Source organism: Saccopteryx bilineata, chromosome X (genome assembly GCF_036850765.1).
Source record: "Saccopteryx bilineata isolate mSacBil1 chromosome X, mSacBil1_pri_phased_curated, whole genome shotgun sequence".
NCBI lineage: Eukaryota > Metazoa > Chordata > Mammalia > Chiroptera > Emballonuridae > Saccopteryx > Saccopteryx bilineata.
Genome location: NC_089502.1, coordinates 95,129,050 through 95,147,765, shown reverse-complemented (window position 1 = coordinate 95,147,765; position 18,716 = coordinate 95,129,050). Strand labels below are relative to the sequence as shown.

Here is an 18,716-nt window from a genome sequence, read left to right as displayed (position 1 = left end):
CCTATACGTTTCCTGGGTAGGCCCAGCCAAGTTTCCAGCTTCTTTATTTCTAGATATCAGTTTTATTCAGGTTAGTTCAGTTCAAAGTGAAAACCAGTGATTTATTAAACACCTACTAGGTGCAGGTCATTTTAGTAGACTTTGGAGATGCAGAGTTGAATAAGAAGTTTCTAGACTGCAAGGGGAGCAGAGACCTATAGCATGTTACACCATGTTATGATAAGTTGTAGAAACAGGTAGATGATCTGATATGAAGCCAGAAAAACAATCCCTTTTTTTAAAATTGAATTTATTGGGTTGACATTGGTTTATAAAATAATATAGGTTTCAGGTATACCACTCCATAATACATCATCTGTACACTGCACCGTGTATTCACCACCCCAGATCTTATCTCCTTTTATTACTATTTATCCCCCTTTACTGTCTTCTACCTCCCTCACCCGCTTTTCCCTCTAGTAATCACTGTTGTCTGTGTCTATGAACTTTTTTTTCTTTGATTAGTCCCTTCACTTTTTGCATGCAGTCCCCAACCCCCTTCCCCTCTGACAGCTGTCAGTCTGTTCTCTGTATCTATGAGTCTGTTTCTATTTTGTTTGTTAGTTTATTTTTTTCTTGAGATTCCACATATGAGTGAGATCATATGGTATTTGTCTTTCTCTGACTGGCTTATTTCACTTAGCGTGATAACCTCCAGGTCCATTCATGCTGTTGCAAACTGTAAGATTTCTTTCTTTTTTACATCTGAGTAGTATTCTGTTGTTTAAATGTACCACAGCTTTTTTATCCACTCATCTACTGGTGCACACTTGGGCTGCTTCCAAATCTTGTCTATTACAAATAACATTGTGATGAACATAAGGGTACGCATATTATTTTGAATTATTGTTTTGAGTTTATCTGGACATATTCCCAAAAGAGAAATTGCTGGGTCAAAGCAGTTTCTTTCTTTTTTTGTGTGTGACAGAGACAGAGAGAGACAGAGAGAGGGCCACATAGGGACAGACAGAAAGGAAGAGAGATGAGAAGCATCAATTCTTTGTTGCGGCATCTTAGTTGTTCATTGATTGATTTCTCATATGTGCCTTGACTGGGGGGCTATACCAGATGGAGTGATCCCTTGCTTGAGCCAGCGACCTTGGGCTCAAGCTAGTGAGCCTTGCTGAAACCAGATGAGCTTGCACTCAAGCCGGCGACCTTGGGATATCGAACCTGGGTCCTCCATGTCCCAGTCTGATGCTCTATCCACTGCACAACCACCTGGTCAGGCAAGGCAGTTTCGTTTTTAATTTAACCCTTCATTTGTTAAACTTGCCAGCTAGCTCTGCACCCTTCTTGGGCCCTTTACCCTGCATTTCAGGTACATGCCAGGTGCTAGGCTAAGTAGGAATGGTGGGAGTTTCTGAACTCCCAGATTGAGGTTTGGAGTTGGGGTGGAAGATGCTTACTCCTCTATTCTTTGAACCTTAAAGTAGTCATATGAGAACATTTCCCCACAAGATGGAGGTGGAAGCCAGAAGCGACCACACCTTTCTAAAAGCCAAGGTGCTTCATCCCTAGAATGAAATGAGGCCCTCCTATGTATCTTGATGGCCTCCTGGGAATTTTTACATTGTGAGAGAAAGCACGAGTGCACCAAGGGTTGGGAATAAAAAGACTTTCAATCACTCTAATTTGTTAAAGGGATTTGTTCCACTGCATCTGCCTGGCAAATTAGTTAAATTGTGTGGGCCTTAATGGGCCATATTAGTGACTTTTTTAAATTTTATTTTCTAATATTGGTCCTCTTTAGTGGACATAGTTGAGCATATTTGTTTTTGGGAACTGTGAGCAAGAGGCAGCCAAGAATGTGTAGGTGGCAGCTGCTGTCGAGAAGCTACTAGTGATCTTTAGATCACTGGGAAGAGAACTTGGTCTTTAATAAATGTAGATGCCTATTTAGAATAAACATTTTTTCAGTGTAGACTTGAAAAGTTTTTTTTTAAATATGAAAGATGAGTCACTGAAAACATTTTCTTGTGTACTGCTGACAGATAACATAAAGGATGTGATGAAGTTCTAAAACATAGTATGATTGCTTAAACATAAAGTCTAACATTTGGTTGATGTTTGTCAGCTTGATTTTAAGACTATGAAGATTGCATTTGGGGAAATAAATGCAGTGCTGGAGAGACGTGGTTCGTTGTTTGGCTCTTAATGGTTTTGCAGGGAACTTTGAGAGGCAGAGTGAATTCACTTGTGCACTCCAAATTGAGCTGTCCTCAATTTCAAATGTCCTATGGGCCATTTAAATTGAGCCCTAGTGCTTAATTTCTTTTTGCTCACTTCTTTTGTTCACTATATAGACTTAATGTATTATGTAAAAATGTAATTTGTGCCTTTAAAGCTAATATAATTGAGCATTATGCATTAAACAAAATTATGCAAATGCAAAATTATGCATTTTTTATAATCACGCTGACTTTTTATATTTCTCATAACATATGTAAAAATATCTCTTTTAGCAGACACTATTATTACATAACATTTCTTGAGTAAAAAAAGTGTACTCAATGTAACTAATGACTAGAAATTATATCCATGATGCAGGGTAGGTGGGGAATGAATAAATACTTTCTTACAATCTTTATATTTGCTTTTCTGACTTTTTGGTAAGGTTAAATTAATATACTTAATGTTACTTAAATAGTTACTTTTGACATTTTAATTTTGTTTATAATTCATCTGACTCTTAAAATTTATAAGACTGACCAAATTCTATATACATTATATTTTGATATTCTTGATGTCCAAGCTAGAACAAAGCCCCATCAATAATTGTAGTTATGTTTCCTTTCTTATCAGTAATTGTGGTCAGTAGACTATCTGGTATCTCCACTCTATAGTGTGATAGGAAGGAGGGGACAAGTGCCAACAACACAGCTACGGACTCTCTAAAAGGAAGCCAGGAGGAGATTTCTAATGCAGTGTGCAAACTTGGTGTTTTAGTACCTTCTCTTCACTGATGATATCACAACATATTTGGGGGGGGAAAATGGCAGATGGACTAAGAGAATGAGTTGACCACAGTTCCAAGAAAGGTGCTTGAGTAAATTTTCTATTTTTGTAGAAGAAGAGAGCTTGATAGACATCTAAGGGATATATGCACCCCATTTAAAACTCAACGCGACTCCTAAAAAGATCATTTTTTTGTATGCATAAAAGGGTTCTAAGGAGAAGGTGATTCTACAGAATCCTTCCATCAAACAGTCTGGTTTGACTCCTCTCACCACACACTAGGCAGCTTGGCCATCCTGCTGGCCTGGGCTTGCCTGCCAGGCTCTAACATGTCACTCCCTCATTTTTTCATGTGGATGAATATGGGCTGGCAGGTGGAATCCTGTTGGACTTTCCTGTAGCATGAAGGTTGGAAAAGACTCCAGGGGCTCTAGCAGGTGTTTCTCTTACTGAAGGGACAAGGATTTGAATGTAAACTGTTTGTACTTAGAATTTCTTCCTTGGGCTATTTTTATTTGTCTATAAGAAGACTTCCTAATTATTGATTCTTATTGGCTGGGCAACAAAACTAGTAACAAGACCATTTATTCCAATTGCCTTTCAACACTTAATAGGCTGCACTGACATAAGGATGAGAAAAAAACTTAAAGCACCTTAGATTTTGTGGAGTCATTTCTAGCCATGTCTAAACTCATGGTGCTAAAAGCAGGACATCCAAGATAAGAGTTTAATGATTATGTAAGCAAATTAGTCATAACAAGGTATAGTGAAAGGAATGGAATTCTCGTCTCACCACATGATCTCTATGAATTTAACAATTTTTCCTCTTTTTCCCTTCCTATGAAATGAAAAGGATTGAGGATTAGATGATTTATACACAGGTTCAGCCTATAGGGTGTTACAGCGTGTTCCTCAAAGCCAATGACTGAAAAGGTCAGGGAGCTGCGTGGTTGGTGCTGAGTCACTTCCTTATAGCGGGCGAGCTCCCTTCCTGGGTACACCCAGGAGGCTTCTGGGAGCTGGAGTATTCTCACAGCATTGCATCAGCCACAGCTGCTAGGAATGCACTCTGTGCTCCACCCACACTAAGGATTTACTAGCTAGAGCTAGAAAATTATGTGATTCACTGATTATTTGCCTTCAAAATGATTGTCCTATCAAAATCATTTGACTTGGGTATTGGGTACAAGCAGAGGTGGATTTAGCTTGACGTTAATAAAGTTAATGGAGATGAAGCTTTAGAGTTCCTCCTTTGAAGGCACCCCAGTCCAAAGCCTTGGAGCTAATTTTGCCTTAATAATTTGACTTTCTTGGTCTTGAAGAGCTTCTCCAAATTATATAAGCTTCAGGTCTCCCTAAACCTGGGTACTGCTCTAGGTTACTGGAACATATAAAATGAAGTTTGAGGTAATTGAAGGTTTTTCCCAGCGTTGTTTCCCACTTAGATGGAGAATTCTGTATCACTATGAATGAACATATGAAAAGACTCCTTTTAAAAATGATCACATCTCTGTAAATTTATTGGAATCTAGTTAATTGTGGATATATATTTCATATATATGTTTTTACAAGTCACTTGAAATTAGAGGAATCAAACTATTTGAAAGACAGATGTGTCTCAAGATCCAGCCGATTTTCAGTTTATGAAGCTATTTGGTAAGATGCTTTGTGTGTAAGTGGATACTTTTTCATTTACTCACTAAATATTTATTAACACCTGAAAAATGCAAGATGCTGGGATGATGGAAAACCAAAGACAGGAACCTTATTCAGGTGCAAATACAATGCGTTGTGAATATAAGCAATTGCCCAGAGAAATGATTTCTTGAGTTAAAGTCTCCAAAAAGATGTATATGGTGTTAGAACAGCTAGGAGTGATGGAGTGAAACAGTCCTCAAGTTTTATACACTAGATGGCACTGTGGGTGCAGAGGAACATTATAAATTGGTTATTTTGATGCCAAAATCTGTGGCAAAAATTGTGTAGTTGAGAAAATCTTTAATTTTAGGGGAAAGTATAGCATGCATTCTTAATTACTTTGAGATTCAATATGTGTCCTCTTTTGGTTAGACTGCTCAGGGTAATAGATATAGAGTTGTATATATCTATTAGGTATATAGAGTTGTATATACATGTCCCCTGTTAGAAGAAACTGATAAGGCCCAATTTTCCAATAATCACGTAGAGCTCTCCCTGCCATTCCTATGACCACTTCCCTGAAATGAAGGAGTTGATAGAGTTTTTTATGTAACAGTTAGCAATGATAGTGTGTACTGCAATTCTTCCTGATTCCAAGATCTGAACTTTCCTCTTTATTCCCAAAGCTTCTTTTTGCCACAAAGATAGCAATAGGAGCAGCTCATGAGTCACTCTGTATGAGCAGTCTGGCTGCCCCCTTTCACCGAGTCAGTGAGAAATATTTGATGTTGTCTTCTATGAGCAGTTTTGTTAAGATGGAAAAGTAACTCTTTTGGGGATTATTTTTGTGCAGGGAGTTCACACAAAGGCTATTAGGAAGTCTAAGAAAATGTGAAATTTGAAAATATTTTCAAATTAGAGTTAGAAATAACCTCAAACCCTTAACCTTTTAATCAGTAACAACAAAAAAATTCTTTCAATTTTAAGATAGGTTGCCCTGGAAGACAAATGGATGCACATTTTCAGTTACAGAGTTGTGCACTAAATCTGTATTCTTCTATAGAACTTTAATAATGGAAAAGGAAACCATTGCTTATGTGAATTTCTTTCCGTCACAAATGGCAGCATCTGTGGATACTCAAACTTGGGGAAGAAGTTAAAATTAAATTGCATGGGTTGTATTGTATTGTATTGTTGCTTTGTTTTGTTTTTGGAAAGATCCTGACATCTTCTGTGCCATTTTTGATGGGAGAAACAAGTAATTTGGATCTATCTAGTCAACTTGTTACTTGCTGTGGAGAGCACACTTGCTTCTCAAAGTTTGTACAACCTTTTAAATGAGTACCTGAAAGCTCCTAGGCTAACATGGATATGTGCTCAGCTCTCTCTCCATTTCTCCTTCTTCACAGATGATCAGTAAATAAAGAAAACCAACATTATGTATTACTTAACACTCCTTTTGGGAGAGTAGGCACTGGCTATTTTTAAAGTTTTGTTTGGTTAGTTTTGGTTCTATTTATTTATTAATTATTATTATTATTATTTTGCTTCATCGCCTTTCAATACAATTTTAGTCTTTTGTGGGCATAACAAGAGCAACCTGGAGCAATATTTGGTGACAAAAGGTTTTGATTTTGTTTTTTAATTAGATAAGTGAAGGGCCACAACCTGGAGTTGAGTTGCGGGGAGGGAGAAGGCTTAAAAAGTGGGCACAGGAGGAGGGGACAGTGGATGGGAAAGGTAAAGGCAGAAGAGTCAGGAGTCATTTCTGTTTGGAAAGGAATTGGATTAGTGAGTGTTGACTAAAGATAGGAGAGAGCTAAATTACAGTTTAAAATATGGAACAGGTGGTGTAAAGTTCTAAGAATTCTTACATCATTGGAAAAATCAGAATGTGAAAATATTCAGAAATGGGATGTGATAAGATAAATGTTTCCTTATTTGACATAGGCAGTTTTTTTCTTTCTTTCTTTTGAACCAATGACGATTATTGAGTGAGTTCTGTGGTTTTGGTAAACATGATTGAAACCTACACTGACAGGATTTTGCTGTGTTTTGCTTGAAAGGATTTAAAATAGCCTACAAAGATCTCCATGTTCATCTTGAAAACATAACAAACCTTTCAAAATAGCCATAATCAGGGCAAAAAAAATATTGATGTTTCATTTGCCTTTGTTTTGTTCTAGAGAACTCTACCTCGATTTCATGCAAGCCTCCGTCTCCTCCAAAAATAGAAAGGAAAATTCCACCGTATACTGGCTTTGGTTCTGAAGAGGATTCTCTCCGCTCTTGCATTGGCCTTCTGCCGATACCTCGTCCTAATGTGCAGGAGTTCAATCGGTTCATGAAAAAAGACAGGTGCTTGAGGGAGCCATGATTTTGGTCCCCATGATAACACAGATGGCACTGAGCTCATCTAATTTCAAGTCCAGGGACACATTGTTATAGCTTTCTAATGAAGTTGATTAATATGCGAGTATTAGCAGGTTCTTATTTAAGAGGTTATTATATTTTTCCCAGTTTCTGAGATATAACTGACATATAACATTGTATAACATAATGATTTGATATATAGAGATACTGAAAAATGATTACCACAATAAAATTAGTTAACACCCAACACGTCACATAGTTAGAATTTTTTCCTTGTAATGAAAACTTTTAAGATGCATTTTCACAACTTTTAGATATACAATATATTATTGTTAACTATAGTCATCATGTTGTGCATTAATTACATCCCCAGAATTTATTTTTCTTTTAATGAGAAGTTTGTACCTTTTGATTACCTTCACTTAATTCCTTCATTCCCCACTTCCTGCCTCTGGCAACCACCAATCTGATTTCTATTTCTATAAGTTTTTTTTTTTTTTTTAATTCCACATTTAAGTTAGATCATACAGTATTTGTTTCTCTGTCTGGCTTATTTCACTTAACATAATACCCTCAAGTTTTATCCCTATTATACAAAATGGCAGGATTTTTTTCTTTTTTTATGGTTGAATAACATTCCATCATATGTATATAACATATAGCAATTTTCTTTATCCATTCATCTGTCAGTGGACCCTTAGGTTATCCTTGCTATTGTAAATAATGCTGCAGTGACCATGGGAGTGCAGATATCTCTTTAGGACAATGATTTCATTTCCTTAAAATACATACCCAGAAGTGAAATTGCTGGATCATATGACAGATAGTTCTATTTTTAAATTTTTGAGGAACCTCCATAGTGTTTTTTCACAGTGGTTGCACCAATTTACATTTCTACCAACACTGCATAAGGGTTTCCTTTTTCTCCAAATCCTTGCTATTGAGTGGCTATTTTAATAAGTGCCATCTGGAAGCAGCTAAAATCATATAGTTAGCAGGATAGACAAACTGCCTTTATTATATATATTCCTTTCTGTGTTTATATTTTCTTTTGATGGTCCCTAGGAAATGGTGCAGAGTGGGAGTCAGCAATCTTTTTCTTTAAGGGTCAGATAGTAAATATTTTTTACTTTGTAGGCCGCATGGCCTGTGTCACAACCACTCAGCTCTGCAATTGTAGTGTGAAAGCCACAGACAGTCCGTAAACAAGTGTGTGACTATGTTACAACAAAACTGTTTATGGATAAGGATACTGACATCGAATTTCATAGACTTTTTACTGATTACAAAATATTATTATTTCTATTAGTTTTCAACCATTTAAAAATATAAAAACCATTCTTAGCTCACAGGCCATATATAAACAGGTGGCTGGCCATATTTGGCCCATAGGCTGTAGTTTGTTTATACAGAGCATAGACGATTTAATGCTTTGTTTTTCAGAATGTTCTTTGGCAATTAATGTAATTTTTTTTCAATTACAGTTGTCATACAAGATTATATTAGTTTCAAGTGTGCAACAGAGTGATTACACATTTGTATAACTTACCAAGTGATTACCCCGATAAGTCTAGTTCCCATCTGATACCATGCCTAGTTATTACAATATTACTGACTATATTTTCTATGCTGTACTTTACATTCCCATGACTGTTTTTTTTTACCTGTCAATTTGTACTTCTTAATCCCTCCCCATTTTCACCCAAACCCACAACCCCCCTCCCATCTGGCAACCGTCAAAATATTCTTTGTATCTATGAATTTGTTTTTGTTGCAATTAATGTGGTTTTAATTTGAGAGGTTTGGTTGAGTTCAGTAACCATAGATAGCTCACATGGCTGATTATAATTTCAAAATAAGGACTTTTGAAAATATTTCTAATATATATGAGGAAAAAATCTACCCCCAAGTCATATGTATAGAATGTGAGCACTGCCCTTAGCTGCTTTTTGCTTTTTCAGGGAGAGCAGTCCTTGATAAAGTTGGGGAAAAGTAGTAGGAAAACGTTACAGATGTTTGAGTAGGATGTGGCCTAAATATTGAAGTCTGGAAGGCTAAATGATAGGTCAGGATAACCCGTGCAGAAAAATGATGAAGGGAACATGAAGTTAGACCAAGAGAAGGAAAAGAAAGAGAAAACACTTTGAATTTGATAAAATTTATGGAGTCGATGTTGTTGTAGAACATTTTGAAGTAAACAGTAGCTTTGCTATAACTGTAAAAATGGTGAAAATATATTATTAAGAGCTATATAGAATGTCTAAAATGCTGCCTTTGCCAGTACATGATGTCCTTTGTCTTTCAAGAAATAATCCTTTACTTTTGAGGACTTTAATTTTAGTTTTCAGTTTTAGAATCTATGCTACTTAAATGTAGCATTCACACTTGTTAGAAATGGTAATTCTTGTGCCACACCTTAAATCTACTGAGACAGAAATCCTGAGGGTGGGGCTGGTATTGTCTTTAACCAGCCCTCCAGGGGTTCTGATAGGTACCAGGGTTTGAGAACCACTGAGTTTGTTCACATAAGAGGGACAGTGACTCATACACCATTATCCTCCTCCCTTATAGATAGCAGTGTTTATAGTGGGGTGGCAGGGCAGGGTTTTTGATGGATACTTTTCATGAACTGCTGTTTTTCAGGGCAGCCACTGAGGGAGGCAGGCCGAAAGAATGTCCCTATTATAAAAGGAGAAGGAATTTTTTTAATAAGTAAACACAATGAAACAGGATCCATGATGTTTCTTCTGGTACCTGGAGGAAAACAGTTTCTTTCTGGGTCATTGCCTTACTCTCTCCTTCTGTCTATCCTGTCAACTTGCCCACAGAGCACTGACTGTAGACAGCATTTCATGTTCTTGTCATCTTGTTGTGGCTAGAGGATGGTGTTAAAGTGCAAATGTCTCTAATTTTGTTTCTTTCTGTCCACTACTCATTCTGTGCCAGGAATACACTTCTCTCAAGCTCCTCCTACACAGTGAACCTTGTTTCCATAGTAACCGGCACATTCAGCTGAGATTTATACATGAGTTTAAATAACCCAAGGTTTTAAAACTGTGAGAACCTAAGGAAGATGATCTCACAAAGCATACAAAGAACAGTTTCTTAATACAAATAAATAAACTGTGAATTGAGATGTGCAGTTGTACATAACATATTGATTATATGTATTGCTAATAAAAATTTACTGAGTGCTAACTGTTCTATGAGGTTAATGGTGATATACTATAAGTCATTGGAGGGAATAGTTTCAAATTAAAGTGTATGAGGTTTTTGGTGGAATGAAGACCTTTGTTGTCTGGGGAAAAGTTTACTGTGGTGGCTTCTGGGCAGATTGTCTAGTCTGACTTGCGATAACCATAATAATGTCTTTCTTGCTACACCAGGTGGAATTAGTTACTTTGTTCTCGGTGTATCCACAAGGCTCCACTGATCATACCTCTAATAATAATATTATTATTACTACTAATAGAAAGCAATTTGTAGTTGTGGTGTGCTAACTACTTTACAACACTTGATCTTATTTAATCCTCAAAACAACATTATAAAGTAGATAATATTGTACCCATTCTTCACATGAAGAAACTGAGGCTTAGAGAGGCTATATAATTTGCCCAAGCTCACACAGCTAATTATTACTTGAAGTAGGATTTGAACCCAGGAGAGGTATGACTTCTGGAGTTTTTTTGTTTTGTTTTGTTTTGTTGTTGTTTTTTTGCTATAGAGCTGGTACTTATCATAGTGTGGCAATTACTTGATTATGGTATTGTGATCTTCCCCTAGACCAAGAACCCCTTGAAGTCAGGGACTTCCCTCAGTATTAGAAGAGTGCTAACTACATATTTGGAGCTCAGTAAATATCTGTCCAATAAGAGAAGGAATGAATGAATAAGTGATTAAATAGAATAAACATTCCTACTTGATTTTAATCATGGATAGAAGAGACAGATGGATTCTACCAGGGAGGTTATCTATTATCCCAAAGTTTTGCTATTCATAGCCATATAGCATAAGAGAGGGTTACCAAATCTGTCTTTTACTTATAAATCCAATTATGTACCAAAGAAGATGGTTGACAAGGTATAGCTGTCCCCCCCCCCCACACACACACACTGCTTATATTGTTTGAGGTCTGTCTGAAGTCTGGGAAACTAGACACTAAGAAAACAGCTATGGAGATCTGTTTTGCCCAGGCTGCCCTGAGGCTAGCCTTCTAAATTGCTACTTTCCATCTCACAGGAGGCTTCAGACTGGGAATTTTGGTGCTATACTTTCGTAGTCCTGTTTCCTTGGACAATCTGAGAAAGGTGCAGAGAAAAGAAAAGCACTGTCTGCTTCTGCAAATTTGAAAAAAAAAAGTTTTGGGTTTTTTAATTTTTATTTTGTTTTTAGTCACTGTGACCACAAGGAAAGAATGAATTTCAGCATAGGAAAATTTGAAACCTCCCTGCTTAGAATTTTGATAGGGAAGTGACAAAGTACATGGTTTATTTTACTCTATGACTTCTTGGAGTAATGATTTTGTGTGTGTGTGTGTATTTTTCTGAAGCTGGAAATGGGGAGAGACAGTCAGACAGAATCCCGCATGCGCCCGACCGGGATCCACCCGGTACGCCCACCAGGGGGCGACACTCTGCCCACCAGGGGGCGATGCTCTGCCCCTCCGGGGCCTCGCTCTGTTGCGACTAGAGCCACTCTAGCGCCTGGGGCAGTGGCCAAGGAGCCATCCCCAGCGCCTGGGCCATCTTTGCTCCAATGGAGCCTCGGCTGCGGGAGGGGAAGAGAGAGACAGAGAGGAAGGAGAGGGGGAGGGGTGGAGAAGCAGATGGGCGCCTCTCCTGTGTGCCCTGGCCGGGAATCGAACCCGGGACCTCTGCACGCCAGGCCGACGCTCTACCACTGAGCCAACCAGCCAGGACTGGAGTAATGATTTTGATTATCAAAGACATCCTCAAAGGTTTAGGATTTGTTACGTATTCTATATTTCACTAGCTGATATCCATAGATATGCTTTTGCTGACAGACCATAAATTAATTTATTCAATGACAAGAGTCAGTTTTAGGAAGTTTGATTCTAGCCTTTGATCGCATCTTTAGTTTACTAGATTATTCTATTCATGCATAGAATTCTAAGTGCAAATTTAAATCTATATGGATCTTGCACCAACTTTCTACAAACATTTACTGAGTGCTTACAATGTAAAAAGTGTTATATTTGACAATACTTAATAAGATGCAGTCCTAGTCCTAGAAAACAGACCTGTAATGGCTACTTACAATATGGGTGATAAGTGAAATAATATTTACTATAGCATTTGAAAGGGAAAAGGTAGTTTTTCTCCTAAAGGTATTTGGAGTGATGCTGGGAAACTGGGGGAATGACTCAAGGAGAAGAAGACATAAGGCTAGAAAAAAGAACAGAAATGGGTATAAGAAAGTGGTAGGTGAAATGGGTCCAGCAGGTGTGCTCCGGGTCTCCGTGGAGCACACCTGCTGGCATGCTCATGCTCTGGTAATGTGGGCTAGGTGCTGTTCTTGATTGTTGTGATTATTGACTAGCATGGTGAGAGGGAACAACTGGTTAATGAAGCTGGTTTGAGTAGTTTGTTTCTGGCATTTATTTTGGGTACATTTTCACAATGTGTTATCCTGGACATCTAAAGAATAGCAATGTTTTAATAAATTGAGAAAATTCCATTGCATATAGATTTAAAACCTTATTAAGGTGATGATTGAACTTTTTTAACTTCAGAGAGTGTATCCTACTATCTTAAAACCATAGCACACCTTCGGGGTAAGGGGGGTAGATTCAGTGGATGAAGGGGGTCAAAAGGTACAAACTCTCCATTATAAAATAAGTTATGGGAATCTAATATACAGCATAGTGACTACAGTTAATAATACAGTATTATGTATATATTTATATATGTATTATGTGTATAATTGGAAGTTGCTAAGAGTAGATCTTAAAAGTTCTTATTACAAGAAAAAATTATAACTATGCATGGTGACAGACTTATTGTGATCATTTTACAATATATTCGAATATCTGATCATTATGTTGTACACCTGAAACGAACATAATGTTATATGTCAATTATAACTCAATTAAAAATCCATAGCACCCATTCTGCAGGTTTTATTTTACATACATAATGTGTGAAAGATTACATGTATAATGCTGTAAACCCTCATTTCTCTTCCATTTAGCTATGGCAAGGAAAGCAATATACTCCGATTTTTTGCAAAACTGATGACAAAGAAACGTGCCAATGAGGACAGGGTGTTTATTATTTCATATTTTCTCAGCAATAACACAATTTCAGTGTTTGAACCCATAGAAAAGAATTCAGGTAAGAAACATAACTCTCATAGCAATTTCCTCAGAGCAATTAACTGTCTCTTCACGTTGAAAATTAGGAACTATGATCTGATTTTATATAATAGGTAATATAAGATAGTGGCTTTCATTTTTTTAACCACAAAGACCACTAAATGGAAACCCAGATATATGAAATGATAAAAAAAAAAGAAACAGTTTTGGTTGGCTTGGGACTGGGGGACTTGTGATGCGTCCTTTTGGACACTATCTCCCTTTCCTCTGTGACTTCTAAGGCACCTCTGGGGAATCCAAGGACTTCAAAATCATCGACTGGTTACCACCAATTCCACTGACAGCTAACAGGACAAAAGGAAATCTGTGTTCTTGATAGAATTGCTTACAGAATGTTTGCTTAACTATAAGACAAGAATCACAGATTAACAAATATAATCTTCAGAGTCCTTCTTCTTCTGGCTTTACTGTCTGTTGAGGCTGTTGCCAAGGTTTCAACATCAAACACATGGCATGCCACTGTACAGTGTGCTGATACTGTCCATTGCTGAGGAGATCCATTGGTTTAGACTACCAAATTATGGAGCTGCATGGCTCTGTTCTTTGTCCCAACGTGTTTAAAACTTTAATCTGTATTGAAGATACCTGTAAAATAATCAGTGTAAGATATTACCGGTAAGGATAATCAGTGGTGTGCTGGTTAACAGGTTCTCTGAAAAAATGTTAAAGGATCTAATTTGTACCATTTGCCAATTTCCAAAGTGTAAATACCCTAACCATGGCCAGTTTTTTTTGTTTTTGGTTTTTGTATTTTTCTGAAGCTGGAAACGGGGAGAGACAGTCAGACAGACTCCCGCATGCGCCCGACTGGGATCCACCCGGCACGCCCACCAGGGGGCGATGCTCTGCCCACCAGGGGGCATCGCTCTGCCATGACCAGAGCCACTCTAGCACCTGGGGCAGAGGCCGAGGAGCCATCCCCAGCGCCCGGGGCAGAGAGAGACAGAGAGGAAGGAGGGGAGGGGGGTGAAGAAGCAAATGGGCGCTTCTCCTATGTGCCCTGGCCGGGAATCGAACCCAGGTCCCCCACACGCCAGGCCGACGCTCTACCGCTGAGCCAACCACCATGGCCACCATGGCCAGTTTTAATTTCCAGTAGTCAACAGTTTAAAAACTGGCTTGCAAGATCCCTGAAAATTTAACAGCCAGCCCTTATAAGCTGGTATGAGCCACTCAGCACACCAGTGGATAATGAATAATTTATATAATTAAGTCAGGCTCCACAGTGATTTGAATAATGGATCAAATCTTAAAATATGAAATAAAATATGGATGAATATAAATCATGGTCTTAAAGGTAAAAAAAACAAAACCCTAAACTCTATACACCTAGAATGAGGAATATATGGCCAAGCCAGTGGAGCACACATAAAACAGAGGGAGTGCTGCTATCAGCTATAAGCTTACTGTTAATAATAGCAGCCATGATTGAGTATCCACTATTATCCTTATAAGAAACTTTATGTGGTTAAGTTATGTTAGTCCAGGTCCTCTAAGAGGCAAATCCCAAGATGGAATGAAATGTGCAAGACTTTTATTAGGGGAAATGTAGAATGAGCCAGAAGATGGTGGGTGAGCCGTCAGACTCAGACTACAGTGCATGTTTCGCTCTTGCAAAGGACAGAGGCAGGGAAGGAAGGGAGTATAGTCTTAGACTGCAGTGAAATTCTAAGAAAATGTTATTCAGTAAGGCTGACTGGGTGTCCTAGAGCCAAAGTCACTAGCTAGAGGCACCCCTGTCTTGCAGAAATGGGCCTGCCTTGTATCTCCGCCTTGCTTAGTCATTTGTTGATAGCACCCTGTTGGAAGCAAGAACTGAGCACAAACCTAGGGATAGAGTTCTGAACATAACAGCTGGGGCCTTCCATCAACTATATTTCCTACAGTAGGTAGCCTGAGAGGTGCATTTTCCTGCACCTCAGAAATTTTATTTCCACTTTATGATTGAAAATTCAGGGAGGTAAATAACTCTTAAGGATCACCATCAAACAACAAAGCCAGGATGGATTCCAGCACTATTTGTCTCCAGAGCCTTGTCGTTCCACAACCTGTGGTTTCTGAATATGATAAGAGGAATGTGATCACACTGACCCCAAAAGCTCATCTCATCTCAGGTTTTATTCATAGGCCTAAATATTTCAGTTCACTATCAGTTAAAAGATACAAGAGTTCCATGTTCAACTCTGCTTGCTGCTTTTCAAGAGGTCAAAAATCAAATAATGCCCAGAAGAGAACAGGAATGAAATGGGGGAGAATTCTGGAAAGTAAGACATTGCTAAAAGAAGCAAATATATTTTGCCTACAGAGGAAAAAAAAAGTTAATCTCTATGTCGGAATAGGTAAAAGACATCATCTGGGACAAATGGATGGAAATAAGCTCAAGTGAGGAATTTTCTACTTGATACTATTCAAACATGCACTAAAGATGAGTATTTTTCTAATCTCCCCATTCTTGTATGCTGCTGGGCATATAGAAGAACTTGCTAAATGTTTAAGTGTTTGGATTTGGGACGTGAGTATAGAGAGGAAAGAAAGGACTGAAATGGCATACTCCTTTTTTTCTTTACGCATTCACCTAGGGAGCCACATTTTTTCACCTATGTCTCATTCTTCATTCAGTCTGAGAATAATAGGCACTATTAGTTTACAGCTAAGTTTTATGGTCTGTGTTTGAGCATAAAGTACAATAACTCTAAAGGCAAGTTGTATGGTTCTTTTAGGAATAAGGCCTACTCATTAACTTTTCTCTTTTTCTATAGGTCATACTGGTGGATTGTTCTTGAAAAGAATGCGTGTTAAGAGGCCTGGACAAGAAATCTTCAAAAGTGAACTATCAGAATATATCCAGCCTGAGGAGCTGTATATCGGAACCAAAGTGAATGTGAACGGCTACATATTTTCTTTGCTCAGTGCTGATGAGTACACCTTAAAATTCATGGAGAAGAATACACATTGGGTGAATTTCCTTTGTATAATTCTTGACTTGTCTGTCAGCACTCTGCAATCTGTGTTTTTCTTTCTCTAAGCCTTTTCTTCTTCATCTTGCTACCCGTTTTACATTGTGCATTCACACATGTGGGCATGAATAATGGATCAGCGTGACTTGGCCACAGGTCCTGTCATAGAGGCCAGTTCCTGGTCTACTCTGTTTACATGTTGGGTCCTTTGCTGCCCAGCATCATGATGCCAGGCACAGGCAGGAGGCAGGCCCAGGGCTGAATCAAGTTTCCTGAGTTTTCTGCTGACGCCAACAATGTTTTCAGAAAGAAATCCAGCAACTATAGGAAAGGAAGAAAATCTGGTGCCACACACTGTGCTGTCCCAGTTAATTGGCACAGGCCTACAGGGAAAGCCAAGACCTGAACAAACAGAATTCTCAAGGGAACCCAATAGTTGCTGGGGTTGCAACTGCCCATAACAGGAGCCACCTGAGGCCTAAATAAGAATTCAAGGACAAATTGGCAACAATGAGCTCAAAGAATTTTTTTTATTTGAAATAAGATGACAGATGGATACTGTTACTAAAAGTACTATTAGGCAGTACTCTTCAGTAAAAATAACATGTTGATAAGATCTTGATTTTAAGTGTGGACTAGCTTGGGATGCAAAACAAACATGTATATTTAATAATTATTGCCTAATATTGAAAAAATCTACCTAAAAAAATTTATCTGAAAAGTCTGCCTGTAAGAAAATATTTATGTGCCAACTATACACACACACACTCTCTCTCTCTCTCTCTCTCTCTCTCTCTCTCTCTCACACACATACACACACACACACACACACACACACACTGTACCACTTTTGTTTCATTTATGTGCAAAATGCTCAGGGGCCAGTTTCTAAGATCAGTTTCTCACTGTATAGCATATCATCTCTGTCAGTTTGGGTCCTCTGAGAAACAGATGCCAAGACAGAATTAGACATGTTAAGAGATGTATTGGAAAAAGTGCATCTGAAGGATAAAGGGAAAGGAATCAGGAGTAGGTGGGGAGAACCTTCAGAGGCCTGACCCTGAGAAAGGAGAGGGAAGGAAGAAGGTTGGGCTAGGAATCATTTCAAATGCAGCAGAGCTCTGAGAAAGTCTCGGCCAGGCTAATATATAGTTAGCCCAGAGCAAAGACTGCCTATCAGAGAAATTCTGTGCCATACAAGATAGCCTATTTCTGGTGTCCCCATCCTGCTCAGTCATTGGTGGGAAAAGCCCGGAGAGAGTGTGGCCTAGATAAGAACACTGCACCAATTTTGAAGGTACAGCAGCTGAGTGCTGTGACCTAACAATACTCTTCTCTACACAGTCTCTCTGATGGTAGGCCCAGTCAGCATGCTCTCGGGCTGCCACACCTTGTCTCCATTTGCAGTGTTAGGAATTTGGATTATCATTAATTCATGAACCAGTATCTCTTCCAAAGCACTGAATTCAGGTGAAAGGCTCAATAATAGAACAGTTAGATTTTTGGAGACCAGCAGGCTTGTCTGGAAAACCTGACTCCACACATAAATAGTTGAGGGACCTTAGACATGTAACTTCCGTGAGCTTCACTTTCCTCATCTTTGAAATGGGAATAGCAACAGTGTATCTTTCGTAGGCTTCCTATGAAAATTACATGCAGTAATATGTGTAAACTGCTTAACTCTATGTGGCTCATAACAAGCTCAGTCAAAGTACAAATTACAATAGCTATTGTAAATCAGGGCTTGATATTCAAATACAGGGTCAGCCTATACCTTTAATATAAAATACAGTTGACCTTTGAACAATGTGTGGATTAGGGGCGCTGACCCCCAAACAGTAAAAAAAATCTGCATATAACTTTTGACTCCCCAAAATGTAACAACTAATAGCCTAATATTAACTAGAATCCTTACTGATTGATAACACAAAAAGTCAATAAAACACATTTTGTATATGTATTATATACTATGTTCTTCTAATAAAGTAAGGTAGAGGAAAGAAAATGTTATTAAGAAAAATGTAAGGAAGAGAAAATATATCTATAGTATTTATTGAAAAAAATACCCATGGAAGTGGACCCATGCACTTCAAACCTTCTTATTGTTCAAGGGTCAACTATATATAGCATGAATATAAGTATATATGTTTTTAAATTTTATTTTTCAATTACAGTTGACATAAAATAATGAATATATGTAAAAATAATGACTATATATTTAAAGATATAAAGGGCTTTTCTCCTTTCAGAAAGACAAAAGCAGGATAGGACATTACTTGGGATCAGCATCCCAATCAAAAACTTTATTTTAAAACTGACTTTAACAGGACATTCTAAGCAGACAAAGGTTAATATAC

General features: G+C 38.0%; 1 protein-coding gene across 1 annotated transcript in view; it reads left to right on the top strand.

Moving 5' to 3' along the window:
• Positions 1-18,716, top strand: part of EFHC2 (EF-hand domain containing 2) — a 283,160-nt gene that overhangs the window by 140,521 nt on the left and 123,923 nt on the right. Inside the window, exons 8-10 of the mRNA XM_066249383.1 lie at positions 6,822-6,993; positions 13,219-13,361; positions 16,162-16,358. Of these exons, the coding sequence (XP_066105480.1) occupies positions 6,822-6,993; positions 13,219-13,361; positions 16,162-16,358 (512 nt within the window). The remainder of the gene's footprint in view (positions 1-6,821; positions 6,994-13,218; positions 13,362-16,161; positions 16,359-18,716) is intronic.